We start from the raw sequence: 19730 nt of genomic DNA, 5'->3' as shown, positions 1-19730 counted from the left end.
ACACAGTCCATCTTGAGCTGTCTGCCTGCAACTTCCTCACTCACCTCCCTGCTCCGCCCCTCTCAGGACTTCTATGCCCACCCCAGTGTTTCCTCTCCTTTCAGAATTATTCTATCCCAAGTCTTTTCTCAGATTCTATCACATATTAGCAGCATCACAGCGTCTGCAAAATATCAGAATTACAAAGGTGATATGAACTCATCCATCTGGGCAGTGCCCAGAGGTCCTGGTGTGTCACAAACAGCCAGGAGGAAGCTTGTAAGCCACATGTAACTGCTTGAAGCTAAGGTGGTAAAGACATTTGCAAAGTGGTCTTCAAATATCATATTATTAAATGAGTTGGAAGAAAATATGAGATATGTATTTGATCTATGGACAGAGGAATGAACTAATATGGTACTCAACTCATGGTTAACATAGTTTCCACCTCTCCCTCCCTCCACCCCTCCTTTTCTGGTGGTCCCTTGTGAGTGGGAAATCAAGCAGTGATATTCTGCATTGAAGCAAACCCTGCATGTTACCTACTACCTGTCTACCGATTTCACAGGTCAAAATGCAAAAGTGATCATGTCTAGGGGCACTTGAACCTACATCCTAACTCATTTGTATGTTAAAGTTTAAAAAAGGATGAGGACTACACAGTAGCTCATTTTTATCATATGGAATCAGAAAACAAAGACAGGGAAATAGGATAAACCTTGCTTCCAACTAAGTCTATAATCCAGGCCTCCCATCTCCAAGAAAATAGCCAGCAAAGGCCATTACCTTTAAAAAATGGAGCCCCAAACACTGAGAACAGCTCATCCCCATGGTCTGCTACCACCGTCTTGGGTCTCATATCTGATGAGAAGTTTGGGCGATTCTGAAACTCGTACATGTAGGTGGGGGCTCCAGCATCTGAGAAGACATGAATTCATGCACAGTTTTTGTTACCAGACACAGCTCTGGCTGGCATCAAGCTCTCCAGAACCTTAGGACAGGCCTGGTTACCTCCTGTACAGGAAGAAGCTGTTTCAAGAAGGCTCAGTGAGTCTCAGGGGTACAGAGCCAAGAAAAATGTAATGAACTTTGGAAAAAAAAGTATATTAAATGACAAATTAAAAAATATATTAATGCTCAGAGGATCTCATTCACAAAATACTAGCACTTATTTAGTTGAGGAATATCTATGAACTAATAGGGAGTTTCTATTCAGCATACTTAGAAAGTCTTTTGGGTTTTGTGTGGGTCATGGGGCTTGAACTCAAAGCTTTAACGCTATCCCTGAGCTCTTTTGCTCAAGGCTAACACTCTACCCCTTTGACCCACAGAGCCACTTCCAGAGCCAGCATAGTTTACACATTTCTAGTGCTTCCTCATCCATTAATGGGAGAAGCAATTCCAAGCTGCTTATCTGAAAAACTATATATCTACATACATATGCAATCAGAGATGAAGCAACCACAAGAACAGCAACAGCAAAAATCATACCATTCAAGGTGCATATTCAGTCAGCTCACATAGCCTGCTTCCTGCTTGGCCTAAGGAGCTTAAGGCCTTGAGGGGTCAAGGTGAGAGACAAAGGAGAAGGGACAAGAGGAGGGTGGACCTGACATCCTCTGCCTGTTTTCCTCTTCTCTGCCTTCCTCTCATCACCAGAGCCCTACTATCCAAGCTCCAAGACACCCCCTTTCCTGTTGATAGGATCAGTGAGTTCCACCTCTTGACCTTCTGGGTCCACTAGGAATCTCCCAGCCTGGGGAGCTCAACACCTGCAGTGATCATGATACCCAGGCAGACACTCTAAGAGAGACTGCAGGAGGCAGTGTGAAGTTCATCCCCATTGGGCAGAGTAGGAAAATTGAAACACCCAGAGGGGAGAAAAGTCACAAGAATAACCTCACCACCCAGTCAAAGCTTCTTCTGTATTTTATCATCTATGCTTTTTATGATCACAAAATTGTATCATTTGTATAATTGTATAAAATTTGTATACAATTAGCATAATTGAATAATTGTGTACTGGGGTCGTGGGGTGTACCCACCACTCCTGGAGCTTGAATTCAAGACCAGAGCCCTGTTTCTAAGCTCTTGTGCTCAAGGCTAGTGCTCTACCTCTTTGAGCCACAGGCTCCATTTCCAGCCTTTGGTAGTTAACTGGAGATAAAAGTCTCAGAGACTTTCCAGCCAGGGCTAGCTTTAAACAGTGATCCTCTCATCTCAGCCTGCTGAGTAACTAAGATTACAGGCATAATCCACTAGTACCCAGCTATAGACTAAGCTTAATACACTATTTTATCATTATTTTAAATCATTATATCTCAACCCCAGGCTCTATGGAAGTGCTCCACAGAGGCTGGCCAGCATAGACCCCTTAGCACTAGTGACATAGATGCAGGCAGCATAGGAAGCGCAGGCTTCACTGGTGGGCATGTGAGTGGCATAAGCAAAGGCCTCATAGATGCAGGCCCAGTAGATGCTGACCCCAGAGACTGGGACCCCATGAAAGCCAGTTGTGCAGTTACAGACCTCACAGATACTGGAAACAGAGATGATGGCTCCAGACACACAAAGACGGGAGCCCGTTGTGCATGAACACATTGCATAAGATGTCTCATTTTAACCTGCTCATTATGCACACGATACGTCTTAATTAGTGAGCTCCTGTGTTCTCCATGCTTCCTATGCCCCTTCACCAACTTTAATATACGTCATCCCAACAAGAGTACCAGAAGTAAGTTATTTAATTGCCTTATACTGCCTTTATCATTGCACTTATAAGCCAAGTGATTGAATTCCACTAAAAGTGAAGATGCTTCAGGCTCAAGCAGAACTTGGATAAAGGTTTCGCCTAGCTTCTGCCTTTCAATCATATTGTAATGGAACCTAGTGCTGTGCTGTATCTTTGTCCAGGATGAGTTTTCTGACCACTAGCAACTATTCTGTCCATGTCTGCAGAAGATCAAAACACAGTGGAATTAACCATCCCTTGGGACAGGCTTCAACTAATGTGCATTGGTGGATCACTACCCAGCTCCCTGCATCTCAGATAGGAACCCCCCGAGATGTTTTTCCAGAGCTCCCAGCTCCAGCCATCCACAGTGGACACGTGTTTGGTGATGTATCAGTGATCGGCCTGCATCTCTAATTGTTTTTCTGGATCACCTTCCACACTAACAACCTGCCCTTGGAACCTTTCCTCAGAGGTTTCTAGCAGCAGAACAAAACAGGAGAGCCCTCTCCCCAGGCCATAGGGAATCAGCACTGGAGGCTGGACCCTCAGCTGTTTTCACAAGAGTCTATGGCAGTCAGTGGGTGGGTCACACACTGAACTGGGAAGAACTCATCCTTCTATATAAGCCCTGTGATCACCTCTGTGGCTCCGAGATATCATCACAGCTGGAACTCCAAACATCACATCTGCTATCAAGTCCAGTAGTAGATCTTTCATTTTGGCAGGATCATCTGTTCCTCCCAAATACTTCTCAATGGCTGCAGAAATCAGATCTTTAGAAAGTTCCTAAAAGATATCAAGATAGTGACCTGAGCAATGAAGCTTCCACAGAAAGTTAAGAATCTTTTATATAATAGTAATTTAACTATTACTACTTTCCCGGGCATAATTATTCTTAGGGAAAGAAGATATGATTTTTTCTAGTGAGTGCATTTTCATTAGATTTACAGGACACAGGAAATGCAATGACATGCAGGTCATATCTACCCAGGTGTAGTAAAGGCAGGCTTTCAAAATTTGTAACTTCCCTGGTGCTACCCAGGTGATCAGCTCCCCTCTACTCCTTAGGTAGGCTTTTGGTACCCCTTCTTGAGCTGGCCAGCTTTCCAGATATACCTATTCCCACATGTCTTTGAGTCACTGCATTTTTCCATTGACAAGCAATGTGTGGTTTAATCTTACTCTGCTGATAAGCTAGAAAAGGCAGAGAAATGAGGACGAACCCTCAGATCCTAGAATTATCCTTCTCTTGCCATGATTTATTTTGTGGTTTGAGGCAACCACCCACCCCTCATGGTTTCTCAACCAATTCTATGAATCTTTCCAATCTTACCAGCACAGGGTAAGATTGCCACAGCAGTGATGAGGCCTTCTCCTGGTCCATTTTGCCTTCCAGTGGATAGTCCATAAGCTGTTAAAAAATGGATTTACATTTGTAAATCATGAAGAATTGATAAAGAAGACTCAAGCAGGTCAATGCACAAAGCACTATCGGTTGACATTTCTCTGTTGGTTCTCTATGGGCATGCATCTTTCCCTAATTTAATAAAAACCAGTGAAACAAATGGATTGACATATAGAAACTGTAGGGGTGGAAAGAGAACACCTCAGACCTTGTATTTGCAGAGGGCATAATCATCAGTCAGCATCAGAGGAATCCTTAGGAACACTCATCAAAGTCTAGAAGCCAGAAGCCCAAGAATACAGGACACCAGGCATACCACAGACCCACGTGACCAAGAGAATCATTCCTTTGCCGAAGTCTGAAGTCATGAATTGAGAACTGCACAGCCCCCAGCACACAGTGATGCCTTCAAATTTCTGACTGAGACCTGACCCAAATGACCGTGGCTCCAGCAGCATGGGGCTATGTCCTAGGGTGACTCCAGCCCCTCAAATGCCTGCTGGAGGAGCTCCATACCTGAAGGAGCAAACCCGGTGACAAGCAGACACACAATCATCTCGTGGACCAGCTACATAAAAAACTGGCAACTATCGAGTGCTCTTTACCCCAAACTCTTTTCTCAATATTTCAGGGAAAACTTTTCCTATAACTTCTTAAACCTGTTTGAAATATAAACATTTGAGGAGATGAGTCTTTATTTCTGTTTACTTCCTGCAGAACATAATGGCCTAACATCAATGAACATCAATTACACCTCTATATCTCATCATGAAGAGAGAGAAATCTGCTTCCTCTACAGGTATATGTGTGTGTCCACATGTGCATGTGTATGTGTATGTGTGTGCATGTTTGTGTGTACACATGTCTGTGTGTGTGGGTGTGTGTCTGTATACTCTTAAATTCAGTAACCAGAGACATGGACTCAGCCCTCCCCTTACAGGGCCTCCCAAAGTTGATCTTGCCTTGAATCTTATCCCAGCTGTTAGTCTGTACCTTGACTAGATATTTTCCAAATTCTACTTATAGTATTGAATATAACTGACCCTACTACTTTACTTATTTATTCATGAAGATACAAAAGCATTTCTATGATTTTGAGAAGCCAGTTTAAGTCACACAGAAGCAACTCCTGCCAGGTGCTTATTGCTAAAGCCTGTAATCTTAGCTACTCAGGAAGCTGAGATCTCATTATTGCAGTATGAAGCCAGCCCAGTAAAGAAAGTCTGTAAGACTCTTCTCTCCAATCAACCATCAACAATAGCCAGAAGTGGAGCTGTAGCTCAAATAGCAGGACACTAGCTTTGAGAAAAAAAAAATGCTAACAAGACAGCATACAAACACTGTATTCAAGCTCCAGAACTACCAGAAACAACAACCACCACCACACAGCAGCTATCTAGAAATCTTTGCAAGGAGACACTCGAGAGCTCAGGCAGACATTGTGGAGATCTATGAGACATGACAGTCCAGGTAGTAGAAATTGTTGCATCCCAGCCTGACTCTCTTGGCCCTCAGCTCTTTCTCTTCCAAAATTTTCTAGGCTTTTCCATCTGCACATTCTCATGTCTACACAAGAATCCTTCAATACACGATAATGCTTGGGAAGAGGAGCTCCTAAGGCTCCACCATCCATGGAATAGTTGTCCATCCTAGAGAAACTTCCTATTGAATCTTAATACTTTTATCTGGTGCTAGTGGTTCATGCCTGTAATCCTAGCTACACAGGAGGCTGAGACCTGAGGATCATGTTTCGAAGCCAGCCTGGGAAGGAAAGTCCATGAGACTAATCTCCAATAAACTACTCTGAAAAAAGCTGAAAGTGGCACTGTGGCTCAAGTGGTAGAGTGCTAGCCTTTAACCAAAGAAGGTCAGAAACAGTATCCGGGCTCTGAGTTCAAGTCCCCAAACCTGCAAAAGAAAGAGCAAAAAGATATATCTACTTTTGACAATGAGGATAGCTCTGGTGGACACAACACACAGAGAAAAAAGAACTGATGGGAGCAGAGATGAGAGGGAGGCAGTTGGTGATGTGTCTGGGATGAAGTCTGTCATGAGTTCTGTACATCCGCACCATGGGAATGATCCAGCCAAACTCTTGTTTGTTGATTCCCACGATGAAGGGCACAGTGTTGAAACTCTTCTCTGCTAGGATGGCTTCAGGTGTCTTGGGCAGCAGCACTCCATCAACAACAGTGGGCAGGAAGGGAATGCACTGGGGAAGACATAAATGTAGTGTCTGTGATATGCTGCTCCAGGTAACACCTCCATTCCCCTCTCTGCATGGAGGCACAGGCAGTACACAGACACCTGTGGTTATAGCCACAGAGACTCAGGATCCTGTCTAAGTCTGAGAGTCCCTGAGGGCAGCACTATGACAAGATCCGGTGATGTTACAGGACAATGTCTGAAACAAAGAGAAGAATCCTCACAGAAACTCAAGTACATAACACATACAGTCCATGTTTTACTTTGAAGTCCCTTCCTATCTGTTTGTCTGTCTGTCATTGTTATATCTATAATCTTTCCTTCCTCTCCATCGTTGTTATGTCTGTGGAATTGCAGTGAATGCTAAATTAGCAGACACTGAGCCATTGCTGCAGCAGAGGTCCATGCTTAGGTTCATGAACCTAAATGTGAGTGTAAGAAGTATGTGTGGAGGGGGTGGGGCTCCCGTTTAAAGACCTATTACATAATTTAGATTTCTTTTTAAAATCTGTTCCTTTCTTGTCAAAGTGATGTACAGAGGGGTTACAGTTTCATATGTATAGCAGTGACTACATTTCTTGTTCAACTTGTTACCTCCTCTCTCATTTTCCCCTGCTTCTCTCCTCCCCCTTTTCCTCGCCCCCCCCCCCATGAGTTGTTCAGTTGGTTTATACCAAATTGTTTTATAAGTATTGCTTTTGGAATTGTTTGTCTTTTCATTCTTTGTCTCTCGATTTTGATATTCCCTTTCCCTTCCCTAGTTCTAATACCCATATATACAGTACCCAGGGTATTCTGATAAGATTCAGTGATAGCAGGGGGTACAACCACAAGAAGGGAATATGAGAGAAACAACAACAAAAAGAAAGGTATGGTTTCCATGGCACGTTGAAAATAATTACAACAGTGATATAACACTTATTTCCATAACTTGGAGTTCATTTCACTTAGCATCATCTTATGTGTTCATAAAAGCATAGCTATTGGGCTATTGTGATCTTCTGCTATGGCTAGTCTAAACATGTACTAATTATTCCCTATGAGGTAAACCATAGAGTCCATGTTTCTTTGGGTCTGGCTCACTTCACTTAGTATAATTTTTTCCAAGTCTTTCCATTTCCTTTCAAATGGGGTAACGTCATTCTTTCTGATAGAGGCATAGAATTCCATTGTGTATATGTACCACAATTTCCTGATCCATTCATCTACTGAGGGGCATCTGTGTTGGGTCCATATTTTAGCAATGACAAATTGTGCTGCAATGACCATTGTTGTGCTGGTGGCTTTAGTGAGGTCTTGCTTATAATCTTTTGGGTAGATGCCCAAAAGTGGGGTTGCTGGGTCATAGGGGAGCTCTATGTTGAACAAGTGGTTGAACAAGTTCATAGTCCCAACAACAATGTAGTAGGGTTCCCTTTTGGCCACATCCTCTCCAGCATTTGTTATTGTTAGTTTTCCTGATAAATGGACATTCTTACTGGGGTGAGGTGGAATCTCAGTGTTGTTTTGGTTTGCATTTCTTTTATGGCCAGTGATGTAGAGCACTTCTTCATGTGTCTTTTGGCCATTCTCATTTCCTCTTCAGAGAAGACTCTTTTTAGGTCTTTAGCCCACTTGTTGAGGGGGGCATTGGTTCTTTGAGGATTTGTTTTGGAGGAATTTAATTTTTTGAGTTCGGTGTATATTTTAGATATGAAGCCTTTGTCTGTTGTATGGCTGGTAAAGATCTTCTCTCAATCTGTGGGCTTTCTGTTTATCTTGCAAGATATGTCCTTTGCCCTGCAGAAGCTCTGCAGTTTGAGGCAGTCCCATTTGTCCAACCTTTCTTTGATCTGCTGCATTTCTGGGTCTTTATTAAGGAAGTTGTGTCCTATGCCAAGGAGCCCAAGTGTTTCTCCTACTCCTTCTTGTAATGTTTTCAGGGTATCTGATTTTACTTCAAGGTCTTTGATCCATTTGGAATTGATTTTGGTGCAGGGTGATATATAAGGATCTAGTTTTAATTTGTTACAGGCGTTGAACCAGTTTTGCCAGCACCATTTTGTTGAAGAGGCTGTCTTTCTTCCATCGTACTTTTTTTTTTTTTCCAGTCCTGGGCTTTGGACTCAGGGCCTGAGCACTGTCCCTGGCTTCTTTTTTGCTCAAGGCTAGCACTCTACCACTTGAGCCACAGCGCCACCTCTGGCCGTTTTCTGTATATGTGGTGCTGAGGAATCGAACCCAGGGCTTCATGTATACAAAGCAAGCACTCTTGCCACTAGGCCGTATTCCCAGCCCCCATCCTACTTTTTTAGCTCCTTTATCAAAGATTAAGTAGCCTTAGTTTTGTGGTTTCATTTCTGGGTCTTCAGTTCTGTTCCATTGGTCCTCAGGCCTGTTCTTGTGCCAATACCAAGCTGGGTTTTTTTTTTTTTTTAATTACTTTAGCTTTCTAATACAGCTTGAAATTTGTTATTGTAATTCCTCCCGCACTATTCTTTCTACTAAGGATTATTTTTGTTATCTGGGGTCTTTTATTGTTCCATATGAATTTCTGGATTTCTTCTTCTATTTCATTGAGGAATGGTGTTGAGATATTGATGGGTATTGGGTGGAATTTGTAGATACCCTTTGACAGTACTGCCATTTTGACAATGTTAATCGTCCCAATCCAGGAGCATGGGAGGGTTTTCCCATTTCTTTAGTTCTGCCTTATTTCCTTTTTCAGGTTTTTAAAGTTCTCATCATAGAGGTTTTTCACTTCTTTGGTTAAGGTTATTCCTAAGTATTTTATGTTTTTTGAAGCTATTGCAAAAGGAGTTGCTTTTCCGATTTCAGCCTCCCTCCTCGGGTTATTGGCATATAGAAAAGCCATTGATTTTTGAGGATTTATTTTATATCCTGATGCTTTGCCAAAGTTTTGGATCAGCTCAAGTAACTTGGGAGTAGAGTCTATGGGGTTCTATAGATATAGGGTCATGTCTTGCTTTCTCTGGAATTTCGGCCCGGCCGTGCCCAGCCTGCGATCTGTGTCTGTGTGCCGCCTGTCTGGAGGATTTCTTCCTGGTCACCACTATGTACAGTAGGTAAATGGAGTGCTGACCCTCCTCTGGCGCCAGTGAGGAGGCGGGAGCGACCCAGCTTCCCGGAGCTCAAATCTGTGTTCTCAAGCCAGCTACCTCGATTTTTCCTTTCTGGCCAGAATCTCTATGCTGTTATAACTTACTTGGGCTGTCTTTCTATTAGTAAAAGTTTCTCTGGAATAGTAAAACTAGGTTCTTGGAGGCCTTAGATAGGGATCTGATGCTGCTCTGGCATTTTTCCTTATCTGCCTATAATATAAGTTTCTTACAATTACATGTAGAATCTAATGAAGCCTATATTCAGCCCACTAACCAACTCCATCGCTATCTTTGTTCTCTTATGAAAATCTCATTTCTGGTTTCCATTAAAACACACCACATATTTTGTCTATTACTGTATGCACTTCTTGTCCAAGCACTCACCCTACCTGGGAGAGGAGGTTCCAGGGAGCAGGGAATTTCTGAATGTTCCACTAAGATATCCCAGCTGCTGTCAGACAGTAAGGGCTTCATACACCATTTCTGGGTGGCTGAAAGAATCTTTTTTCATCCTTACAAGTACTTTAAGGGAAAACTAGGATCCTAAGAGCAAGCCAGAGAGGATAAAATTCTAAGATGCTGCACAGTTCATGGCACAAGACCCTGGCAAGTCATTGCAAGTGCAAGGGAGGACAACAGGAGAGAAAGAGTTCAATGGATTCTAGTAGGATAATTTCCCCAGAACTAAAATCTTCAGCTCCATCCTGTACTGACATCCACCCTCATGACCAGCTGAGAGCTCTGTGCTCCTCAAGGAAGGGCTCTGACCCTTGGTCAATGACTTCTTCTTCATGGCAGAAGGTTCTAGTGTAGTCTCCTTCTGCAGATGCATTTTGGGTGCAGGAAACATAAATGAGGGAGGTATGTCCATGTCCAGAGAATGATTTTCTGACTAAGAGCACTGGATTGGGAATAGGGAGTGGGTTCTAATCTTGCTTCTGGTTCCTGGCTATGCTAACTAGCAAGTCCTTCACCTCTTGGTCTCAACAATGTATGTACAAAGACAACAATACATGCAGAAATGTACACAGTATGTCCACAAAGAATTTATAACCAATTGGAAATAAAAAGTGTTAAGACTGCAAATCTGCAGTCAAGAATGCTGAAGTCCTTACCTCTCTGGGGTCTCCAACAAAATCAGGCTTAGACAAGTTCTGTAATGACAGAGATGAGACAGGTGTGAGCAGGCTGACCTTTGAGCTGGAAGTAGAGCAGATTCTCCTTCTCTGTATGTCCTCCCCCTGGGTCAGGTGAAAACAGATGTGACATGGGCCCTGCTGGGCAGGCAACAGTGTGGAGGGGAATGAAGGATTGGCAGCTCCAATGAGAGAGATGACTCTCGGGAACCCTGGAGATGTCTGCAGTCTGAGCTTGTTCTCCTCCTCAACCTTTCCCTTACTTGTTTCCCTGGCAACATCATCTCAGCTTTCTTCTGAGGGAGGAGTGGAAAGAAGTGAATTTTATGGCCACAGCTGCAGAGGCCTTGAGAAGAGATAAGGCTGACGGAGGAGTGGACATCTCTCTGACCTCCTGTGTCCATTTCCCACCTCATCACACTTCTCAAACTCAAGAAACCACACAGAACCTGCAGTCACCAGGTCCTGAAAAGAGAGAATACTGTAACCCTGTCTCACCATGCCTCTGCTCAGCCATGGTAAACCACCAGGAATCCCAGCCTGACTAACAACAGATGAACTCTCTGCCTACACTGCTTTTCCACACTGGCATTTAGAAGGCATCTAGAAGGGTAAAATCATGACAGGGCCAGCCCACAGTTCACTCCTAAACTATTGCTGGAAAAATTGCAAGACCTTGATTCCTAAGAAGAGGGTGAATCAATCTGGTGAGTTGGATGGATTAATTGATAAGCTGATATTATTACAGCAGCTGAAGAATAGATCACTGCTTTTGGAAGATCAAGTGAACCAGTATAGTTTGTGTTGGCTAGATGACTCATGGGGGAATGAAAAGCTAAAAGTATGAGAAGTTGTGGAAGGATGTATACTAGTGAACATGAGATTACATAAGTGAATTGGTTAATGTGACAATGATAGATAACTGGGTGCATAGATACATAGTTATCCTAGAATTCTAATTCATGCAATGTCTCAGAAATTGCAGAAGCATCTCACAATTAACACACTTAACTGTGTTACCATTTAGATGGTTTCTACCTGTACCAATATAAATTGTGATATCTATCTGAAAAACCACTTTGCAAGTTCAGGTTGATAGTTACATGTGGGAACATGTGTTGGGGATTCAGCTTGGCCTTGAGGGGGAGAGGGCGGTCCTGAGATGCTGCCTTCCCTCCCACCCTGGGGCAGTGTGAAAGCTAGCCACTCCCATCTTCCGGGTTCTGCCGGAAGAGAAGCAAACCAGCCCCACCTTCCATCTGGGCCATGAGTGTAATGGTACCGATGACCCCAGAGACCCAGTCCTTGGGGGGCTGTGGTCTCTGCCCATAGAGGAAGTTCCGTGGCATCACCTGATGGACAGCCCATTAGCCAATCGTTAATATTCAGTTAGTCCCTCCTCTTCCTGCCCGTCATTACTGTTATATAAACCACTCCCTTGAATAAAACCCTTTGATACTGGTGGAACATCGGACTGGCTCCCCAAGATCTTCGTGTCTGAGTCTGCTCTTATACGTGAGAGGGATTGGGACCGGGGGTCTTCAGCATCCTACCTCAGCTCAGCTTAGCCCGAAAGGGACATGCTTCGCCTCTTCTGCTGGCGGGGGAAGCAGAGCCGACTGTCCCTCACAATTGGGGGCTTGGCGTCTCCCCGGGAAAAATAGGGGGGGGATGTGGAATTGAGGCCCGACAAACATGGAACATTTTTTTTTGTTTGTTTGCCAGTCCTGGGCCTTGGACTCAGGGCCTGAGCACTGTCCCTGGCTTCTTTTTGCTCAAGGCTAGCACTCTGCCACTTGAGTCACAGTGCCACTTCTGGCCATTTTCTGTATATGTGGCGCTGGGGAATCGAACCCAGGACTTCAAGTATACGAGGCAAGCGCTCTTGCCACTAGGCCATATCCCCAGCCCCAACATGGAACATTTTTAAAACATATACCTGAAGATAAACATGTAAAAGATTTACCTTTGACCAAGATTGAGGCTTATTAGGTATTTTTCATCATGATATAAAGGAGCAAAAGTGTTTTTCTACAAACTAACTGAAAATTTCAAATTGGGTTAGAAGTCTGACAAAGTTACTGAAGTGGAGTTTTGGACAGTGTGTGTGGTAGAGTGCATGGATCCAGAGGATAGTAAATGAATGACACCTGGACCCAGTCACACAGGGTGGAGCCCGAGAAGGAGGCACCTACCAGTCTCAGTGTGACCTCCAAGAGCTCGTCCTCTGTCTTCTGGCGCAGGCAGTGAACCATGGTGGCCGACGTGGTGGTTTTGCACCCAGCTGTGATTGCAACTCTCTGCAGAGATCACAGGCAACCACTAGGTCACGAGCAATATTCTGTCTTCACCAAAATACACATGGGGTTCCTGTTGTGAGCCCAGGTCACCAAGATGGCAGAGGTAGCTAAACCTATCCTAGGGAGGGGGGTGGCAGCAAACCACCAGGTGTCTAATGGGGATATTGGCACATGAAGGACACAATATCTAGGCCTGGGTTCGCTTATCTCTGTCAAAATATACACACACTGCCCCTGCCAAACACTGTGAAGGAAAAAATGTGAACAATGTTCTCAAGGTTGAATGCTGAAAAGGAAGCCATTTGGAATGAAGCCCCAAATTCCAATTGTTCTAAAACCAGACCCCTTCCACGGGTTCAATATTGGACCTCAGGCACGCTCGTCCACACTGTGTGGTTCCCATTCCTCACTCATAGATGAGGGACATACTACAGCACATCCTACCAGGATTCAACACATGGGGAGTACTTGGGCATCTATTGTCTTCCAGATATTAAAGTCGTCCAGGTGCAGGAGGCTTGAGTGATAGTGTTCATGCGATTGTACAGAATGAGAGTTACTTCAGAACAGGCAAAACAAAATTTACTTCAGAATATGGAGAATGAGAGTTAAATGTGAATCTAATGGAGCTTTCTTGCTTAGCTACTCTCTCTTCAGGGACTCCCTGAGGATCTAGCTGAATCTTACAGGAAAGTCTCTTAAGGATTACAGAGGACAGGGGGACAGAGCTGTCCAGGGTGAGACCTACCTCAGCCATAGGCCTGATGTTCTCAGTCTTAAGCAGAGCAGATATGAGGGCCACACCACTCTCAGAAATGGCCCTGTGGAAGAGATTCTTTGCCAATGGAGATAACACCTGGCAGGAGAGAGGAGAAGAGGATGTTTTGTGTTCATAGGAAAGGTCAGCCACCTTGATGTTCTTTGAGACTCCTGCCTTCTTGTTCTGTCCTAGCCAGGGGCCCAGGTTTATGCCCTGACTTTTCCTTTTCCTTGGGGAACATAGGCCTGGGGAAGCCTGAGATACAGGCCATGACCAGTGAGGAGTGGTCCCATCATGGTCACAGGACATCAAATTTTTCTGGTGAAACTCCAGGGTGCTGGAGCAGATGGCAGGAAGATCTGGTTGAGGAACACTTACAAGAACAGAGACACTTTCACCTCCTGCTGATTCTCCAAAGATGGTCACAGAGCCTGGGTTTCCTCCGAAGTTGGCAATGTTGTCCTGGACCCAACGCAGTGCGGCCACCTGGTCCAAATGGCCCCAGTTCCCGCGGCTGTGTTCATCCCCTGTGCTGAAAGAGAACAAGGTGGGGTGGGACACAGCTGTCAGGGCAAGACTCTCAGGATGGAAGGTATGGCAGGGCCTAGACACAGCAGAATTCTGGATTCCTGGGAGCACAGGTGTGCTGGAGGTTCTCAGCGAGCTTTCCAGAGTCAGGCTGGGCTCTGCACCCCTTCCATAGACCTCTCCTCTGCTTCTCATTCTAGTATCACTGACCTCTGTAGGGCTCTGCTCTCATTCTCCCAGCAGCTATGTACTGAGATCGCTATACATCAACAGTGGACTAAGGAAAGCTAGAACACATGCGGGAGAATAACATTCAAAATGACTAACTCCACTCTGCACACAGTGCAGATCACGCACACAGAAAGATATGTCAGCACATGGGAAACTACAGTCAGATGAAGAAAGAGCAGGATTAGGCCCAGATCTCATGACAGGGAAAGCCTGAATACTTGTAAATATCTGCAAGAAGGTAATTCGGGAGAAGAGAAGCAGCAGGGCTATGGGACAACAGTGTGAGCACTGCTGTGAGCTGCCAGAAAAGTGGAGCTGTGATTAGGATGTCAAGGATTAGGATGGCACGTGTGTAATGTGGGATTCTGAGCAGAGGTCAACATGGCTCATCTTTGCCTCAAAGAACTCTCTGACTACTGTCTCCAGAAGCTGTAGCATTAAAAGAGTGAGTTTGTAAACACCTGTAGTTATCACCTCAATCCAGACAGACACACAGGGCTTTGGTTGAGGGAATAACAGGGAAATGAGGCTGCTGTGGACAGGACTGACTGGCCTCCCAGGGTTCACTGCTAGTTTCTGATGTGGCCGTGCTCAGCAGTGATGGAGCCTTTCATAGGTGAAGCTAGTGAAGCTCTATTGAGGGCTCTATTTAGAAGACACTAGTGGAGCTTCATGTGACCCAGGCTAGTTCCTGAGGAAGAGCGAGGTATTACTTTAAAAGAAAACAAAACAGAGAAGGTTGTCCCTCCCTGGCTTCCTACCATATTGTGACATGCACTTTCATGTGTAGATTCCCTTTCTATATCTCCACCACATTGTGACACAGCTCAAGGCCTCTCACTAGGGAGCAATCTGATGGAAGCACATACTCTTAGATTTATACTTTGTCAAACTATGAGCTATTCAAGTTTGTTTCCCTTATCATTACACAGCTTCAAGCATTTTATTATATCAAAAGTCAGCAATCCATCTAAATCCAACTAAAGGTCATAGATGAGAGACCAACACCTTACCTGAAGAATCCCCAGATGCCCAGGCGGTACTGAATGGTCACCACCACCACGTTCTCATGGGCAGAGAGGGCCAGTCCATCATAGGTAGACGCCCCGCCCATCACCAGTCCACCTCCGTGGATCCACACCATCACCTGCACACAGTAACAGAGGAAGAATTGGGGAGGCAGAGCCTGGCTCAACTTGTCTCCCTCTGTGGCTCAAGGAGGTCGTCATGCAGACAACACCGGTGGCCAGCAAAGATGCACAAGGTATTTGTTCTCCTCCCCAGCTTTCCCAGCCAGGCCCAGCTCGTCAGCCACTCTACACTCCCTGCTCTCCCCTCTTCCTCAGTGCCATGTCCTCCCAGAGCTCTGCAGGCTCGGATGGCTGTCACAGGAACAGAGGAGGTCGAGGATGTGTTACCCGCTCCAACACGCTCACCCTCCTCACATCTGGATCATAATCCAGATGAGCATAGCACAGGTGTCCTGCACAATTCTGCTGTACCTCCGTGCTCGCTCAATGGTGAATTCAAAACTTCTAAGTAAGCGAACGATTATTTTAAGACCCAGCAGTGCCTTAGGGTGCTGCTTCCTAATGTGCCTCACTTCTGTCTCCTTTGCACACCCACGTCTTCCCCAGCTCACATTCCCTCCTCCAGGAAGCCTTCATTCACTGAATTAACGTTATCTGAGAGTCTCTTATTGCTGATAGGGCTTCAAGATGAAAGAGAATAATTTATAATTCATTGTCTTCAACTTAAGCAGCCCATCTAGCAGATAAGAAATCAAAGTGGTAAAAATAATAATGTAATAAGATTGGTAATAAAAAAAGAGAACTCCTAACTTGAACTATGAACCTAAAGTGGTGCTAAGCACTAGAAGTGAAATAAGGTCTCAACTTTTCACGTCACAAATAGGAAACAAAGCATTTTGCATAAGCTCCCACAGGGAATACTTGGTATAGGGAGAACATGACCCAGGTGTGTTTATTTTTTTGGCCCCAACCCCCACATGCTAAGCTGTCCAGTCCTGCAGACCTGGCCCCTGCACAGTGAGCGACTGGGCGCTCAGGAGCGCCATCCAGTGGCTCTCACTAGCGCACCATCAGCCCTGCTGTTTGTGTGCTCAGCCAGGACTGAGCTAAAGTCCAACACCCTGAGCTGATGTTCACAGGTGGTTATTCCCATTTCAAGAACAAGGCTGAGAAGTTATGAAGCTGTCCAAATCTCTTGTCAAGTCAATGACAGACCCCCAAGATGTAAACCCACACTCTGTGATTTTTTTTTTTTTTAACCAGTCCGGGGGCTTGAACTCAGGGCCTAGGCACTGTCCCTGACTTCTTTTTGCTCAAGGCTAGCACTGTGCCACTTGAGCCACAGAGCCACTTATGGCATTTTCTGTGGATGTGGTACTGAGGAATTGAAGCCAGGGCTTCATATATGCTAGGCAAGCACTCTACTGCCAAGCCACATTCCCAGCCCAAGACTCTGGACTTTTAGAAGTTGTATACATACCTGGATTATCTGTTACCTCCTACCCCAAAGCCCCTGTTTCTGCTGCCCCCCTGTGATCCTGCTACCTCAAGGGAGGGCTGAGTCAAGGTCATCTCTAATGAGGGTGGACCCAAGGGCTGACCTGCTGAAGAAATTAACCACATGTGCATGCAGCTCAGAGCCCAAAGCTTTGAAGACAGGACTCAGGTGATGGCTCAGGCTCCTCCTTGGCCTGACCCCACGTCTGACTATGTTTGGGGGCTCTCAGTACCCAGGACAGTAACTAGTAAATGAGTAACACCCCACCATGCCCTTTGCACCGCAAAGTACTTTAGGACCAGTTTCCAATCAAGTTCACAATCTCCTGCCCACTCCTGGGCTCCCTGCCAGAGTGATCTAGCGCCACCCTATGGTGTCCCCACCACGTGGCTCCATCCTGGCAGCCTGCCTGACCTCTGGCCCTCCATTTACATGGGAGTGCTGAGTCACTGTGCCAGTGGCCAGTGCCAAAGGCCATTAGAGGAAGAAAGGAGCTACAAAACCTGCCCTAGATTATGCACCAAAGGCAAGGAAAGTGCTTCTCAGGGAGGGCCTGACTTGCACCACTCCTATTTGTGGGGCAGTGAAGGTTGCCAGATACAGCGCAAGAGGTCCCTTGTGGTGTGCCCAGCAAAACCACACACAACTGCTTTTGTAGTCCACGTCAAGGAGCACAGGCTTGCACACCAGAGACCTACTATGTGAGTCTGCCACCCTACTGTGTGACTCCCATGTGAGCCTCAGTTTCTCTTTATGTAAAGAATGGCTTGTTATTAGTGGAAATGATGTCTTTGCTGCCCTAAGGTCATCAGATGAGGAGACGTAGGGAGAATGCAGTCAAGAATTTAATGTATATCCTACAAAATTAGGAGGGAAGGAATGGGTTGGGAGGGTAAGGATGTTGAAAGCGGTAGCATTGATGAAAATGCATTAAATTAAAAAACAGTTTCATTATGTGGTAACTGCTTTGTACAACTGCTTAAAAATAATTTTAAAATAAAGTCATCGGGGCTGGGATATAGCTCAGTGGCAAAGCGTTTGCCTAGCAAGTGCAACGTCCTGGGTTCGATCCCCAGTACCAAAAAAAGAAAAAAAAAGACAAAAAAAGTCATCAGTTTTGTCCTAATGTTAGTTTCAGAGAACTAAGAAAACTCACGCTGTGTGTTCTAGAAGTCTGTGGTGGTGGGGACATTGGCGCCTGGTAGTTCTGAGTCCTGATTCACTCCCGTCCATACTGCCCCCACCTCCAGCTGTCCCCACCCCCTTCCCGCCTGCACTTGGGATTCCAATTTTAGTATATGTGCTGCCGAAGCGAGCACTGCACTTGGGATTCCAGACAATGGCAGTCGCCAGTGTTGACCAGTGGTCGCCATGCTCACCGGCAGCCTGCTGTTCTTCGTCAAGTCGGCAGGAGTATAAATATTTAGGTACAGACAGTCCTCAGAAAACCTGAGAGGAATGCTCTCCTTCCTGTTGGTGAAGAGTTCCGAGAGCATCTGTCCCCCCACTGCATCCTGGGAGCACCTGGGAGGGAAGAAAGAGCACTGAGACACTTGAGGTGCCACCTGATGGAAGCTAGAAGTGTCAGCTGGGGCTGGACTTGCACTGGGGATGCTTGAGCCTGTCAGTGGAGCTGCCACCAGGAGACTTGAGACCTTAAGATGGGCACGAGGGTTCCTAGGGAGTCCTGGTGGGAATGCTGGATGCCTTTAAACCTCATAAGCCATGCAGAGCGAGCAGGATTTGCTGTGCTCATCCCCAGGTAACAACTCCACTCCTTGAGGACCTCACCAAGCAGTGAAGCCAGCCTAGTGCAGCTCAGGGTTGGCGTCTCTGCTCCCTCAGGTATTGGTGTGTTGGCTTACATTTGGTAAATTCTTTCCTAGACTGGGCCACAACCTGTCAGGTCCAAGTGAGTCAAATGTGTTTCTGAAGGCCTCCTAGTCTCCACTTGCTAAGATTCAATCATCCAAGTATCCCAGCATTGGCTGTTGGCCATCCTGATAATAGGCTCAAAGTCCTTACATGGATTAGGTTTATTGACTTCTCCCAGTGTGTTAAGCAGTGATTGCCATTCCTGTTTTAAACTCATTTGAGGCCCATATCAGTTCCACACATGGGTTATTTTGCTCTTCCATTGCACCTATGAGGCAACTAAGTCACAGGGAGCTCAGAGATCCTGCCCACTGTGGCAGAGCCAGGAAGATCCATGCTTACTGGTGCTTCTGTTTCCAAGTATATTCTAAGCAGCATGCACAGATCTCAATGAACTCCAAGGCAGGCATCGCTGCCCCCTAACCAGTTCAACAGGAAACCAAACTCCTAAGGGATCTGGAAGGGACAGTGACTGAAGTAGAACCAGTAAAGGTGCTGTCCAGATTTCATCCTGGGGAGTTTTCCCTAGATCAGGAAAACTACAAGGTGTAATAATGGTCATAAAAGGTGTAATTCAAGCTGGGCACCAGGAGCTCATATCCCTGTAACCCCAGCTACTCAAGAGGCTCAGATCTGAGGATCAAAATTCTAAGCCATCCCAAGCAGGAGAGTCTGTGAGATACTTATGTCCAATAAATCACCAAAAAGCCAGAAGTGGATCTGTGGCTCAAGTGGTAGAGTACTAGACCTGAGCACAAAAGCTCAGGGGCAGTGCCCATGCAATGAACCCATATACACACTCACACATATACATATATACATTCACACACAAAGACACACACACACACACACACACACAAATTCAAACCTCTAAGGAGGATGAAAGAGTTCGACTTCACTAGAATTTATATAAATACAAATTAAAGACCAAAATCATAGTTTTTAGT

General features: G+C 45.4%; 1 protein-coding gene across 4 annotated transcripts in view; it reads right to left on the bottom strand.

Moving 5' to 3' along the window:
* LOC125358441 (carboxylesterase 1D-like) overlaps nucleotides 1–19730 on the bottom strand; it is a 46086-nt gene that overhangs the window by 923 nt on the left and 25433 nt on the right. For 2 of the 4 annotated variants that reach the window (XM_048355565.1, XM_048355567.1), the window contains exons 3-12: nucleotides 18288–18432; nucleotides 15393–15526; nucleotides 13999–14152; nucleotides 13609–13716; nucleotides 12756–12860; nucleotides 10540–10578; nucleotides 6190–6330; nucleotides 4047–4124; nucleotides 3352–3499; nucleotides 766–897 (exon numbers count right to left, since the gene is read on the bottom strand). In XM_048355565.1, coding sequence (XP_048211522.1) covers nucleotides 766–897; nucleotides 3352–3499; nucleotides 4047–4124; nucleotides 6190–6330; nucleotides 10540–10578; nucleotides 12756–12860; nucleotides 13609–13716; nucleotides 13999–14152; nucleotides 15393–15526; nucleotides 18288–18432 — 1184 coding nt within the window. Of the gene's footprint in view, nucleotides 1–765; nucleotides 898–3351; nucleotides 3500–4046; nucleotides 4125–6189; nucleotides 6331–10539; nucleotides 10579–12755; nucleotides 12861–13608; nucleotides 13717–13998; nucleotides 14153–15392; nucleotides 15527–16955; nucleotides 17148–18287; nucleotides 18433–19730 lie in introns of those variants that run through there. The other 2 variants (XM_048355569.1, XM_048355568.1) reach the window with 2 other exon arrangements.

This window comes from Perognathus longimembris, chromosome 10 (genome assembly GCF_023159225.1).
Source record: "Perognathus longimembris pacificus isolate PPM17 chromosome 10, ASM2315922v1, whole genome shotgun sequence".
Classification (NCBI taxonomy): Eukaryota; Metazoa; Chordata; class Mammalia; order Rodentia; family Heteromyidae; genus Perognathus; species Perognathus longimembris.
Note: the sequence above shows the minus strand (reverse complement) of the source record. Positions and strands in the feature narration are given on the sequence as shown.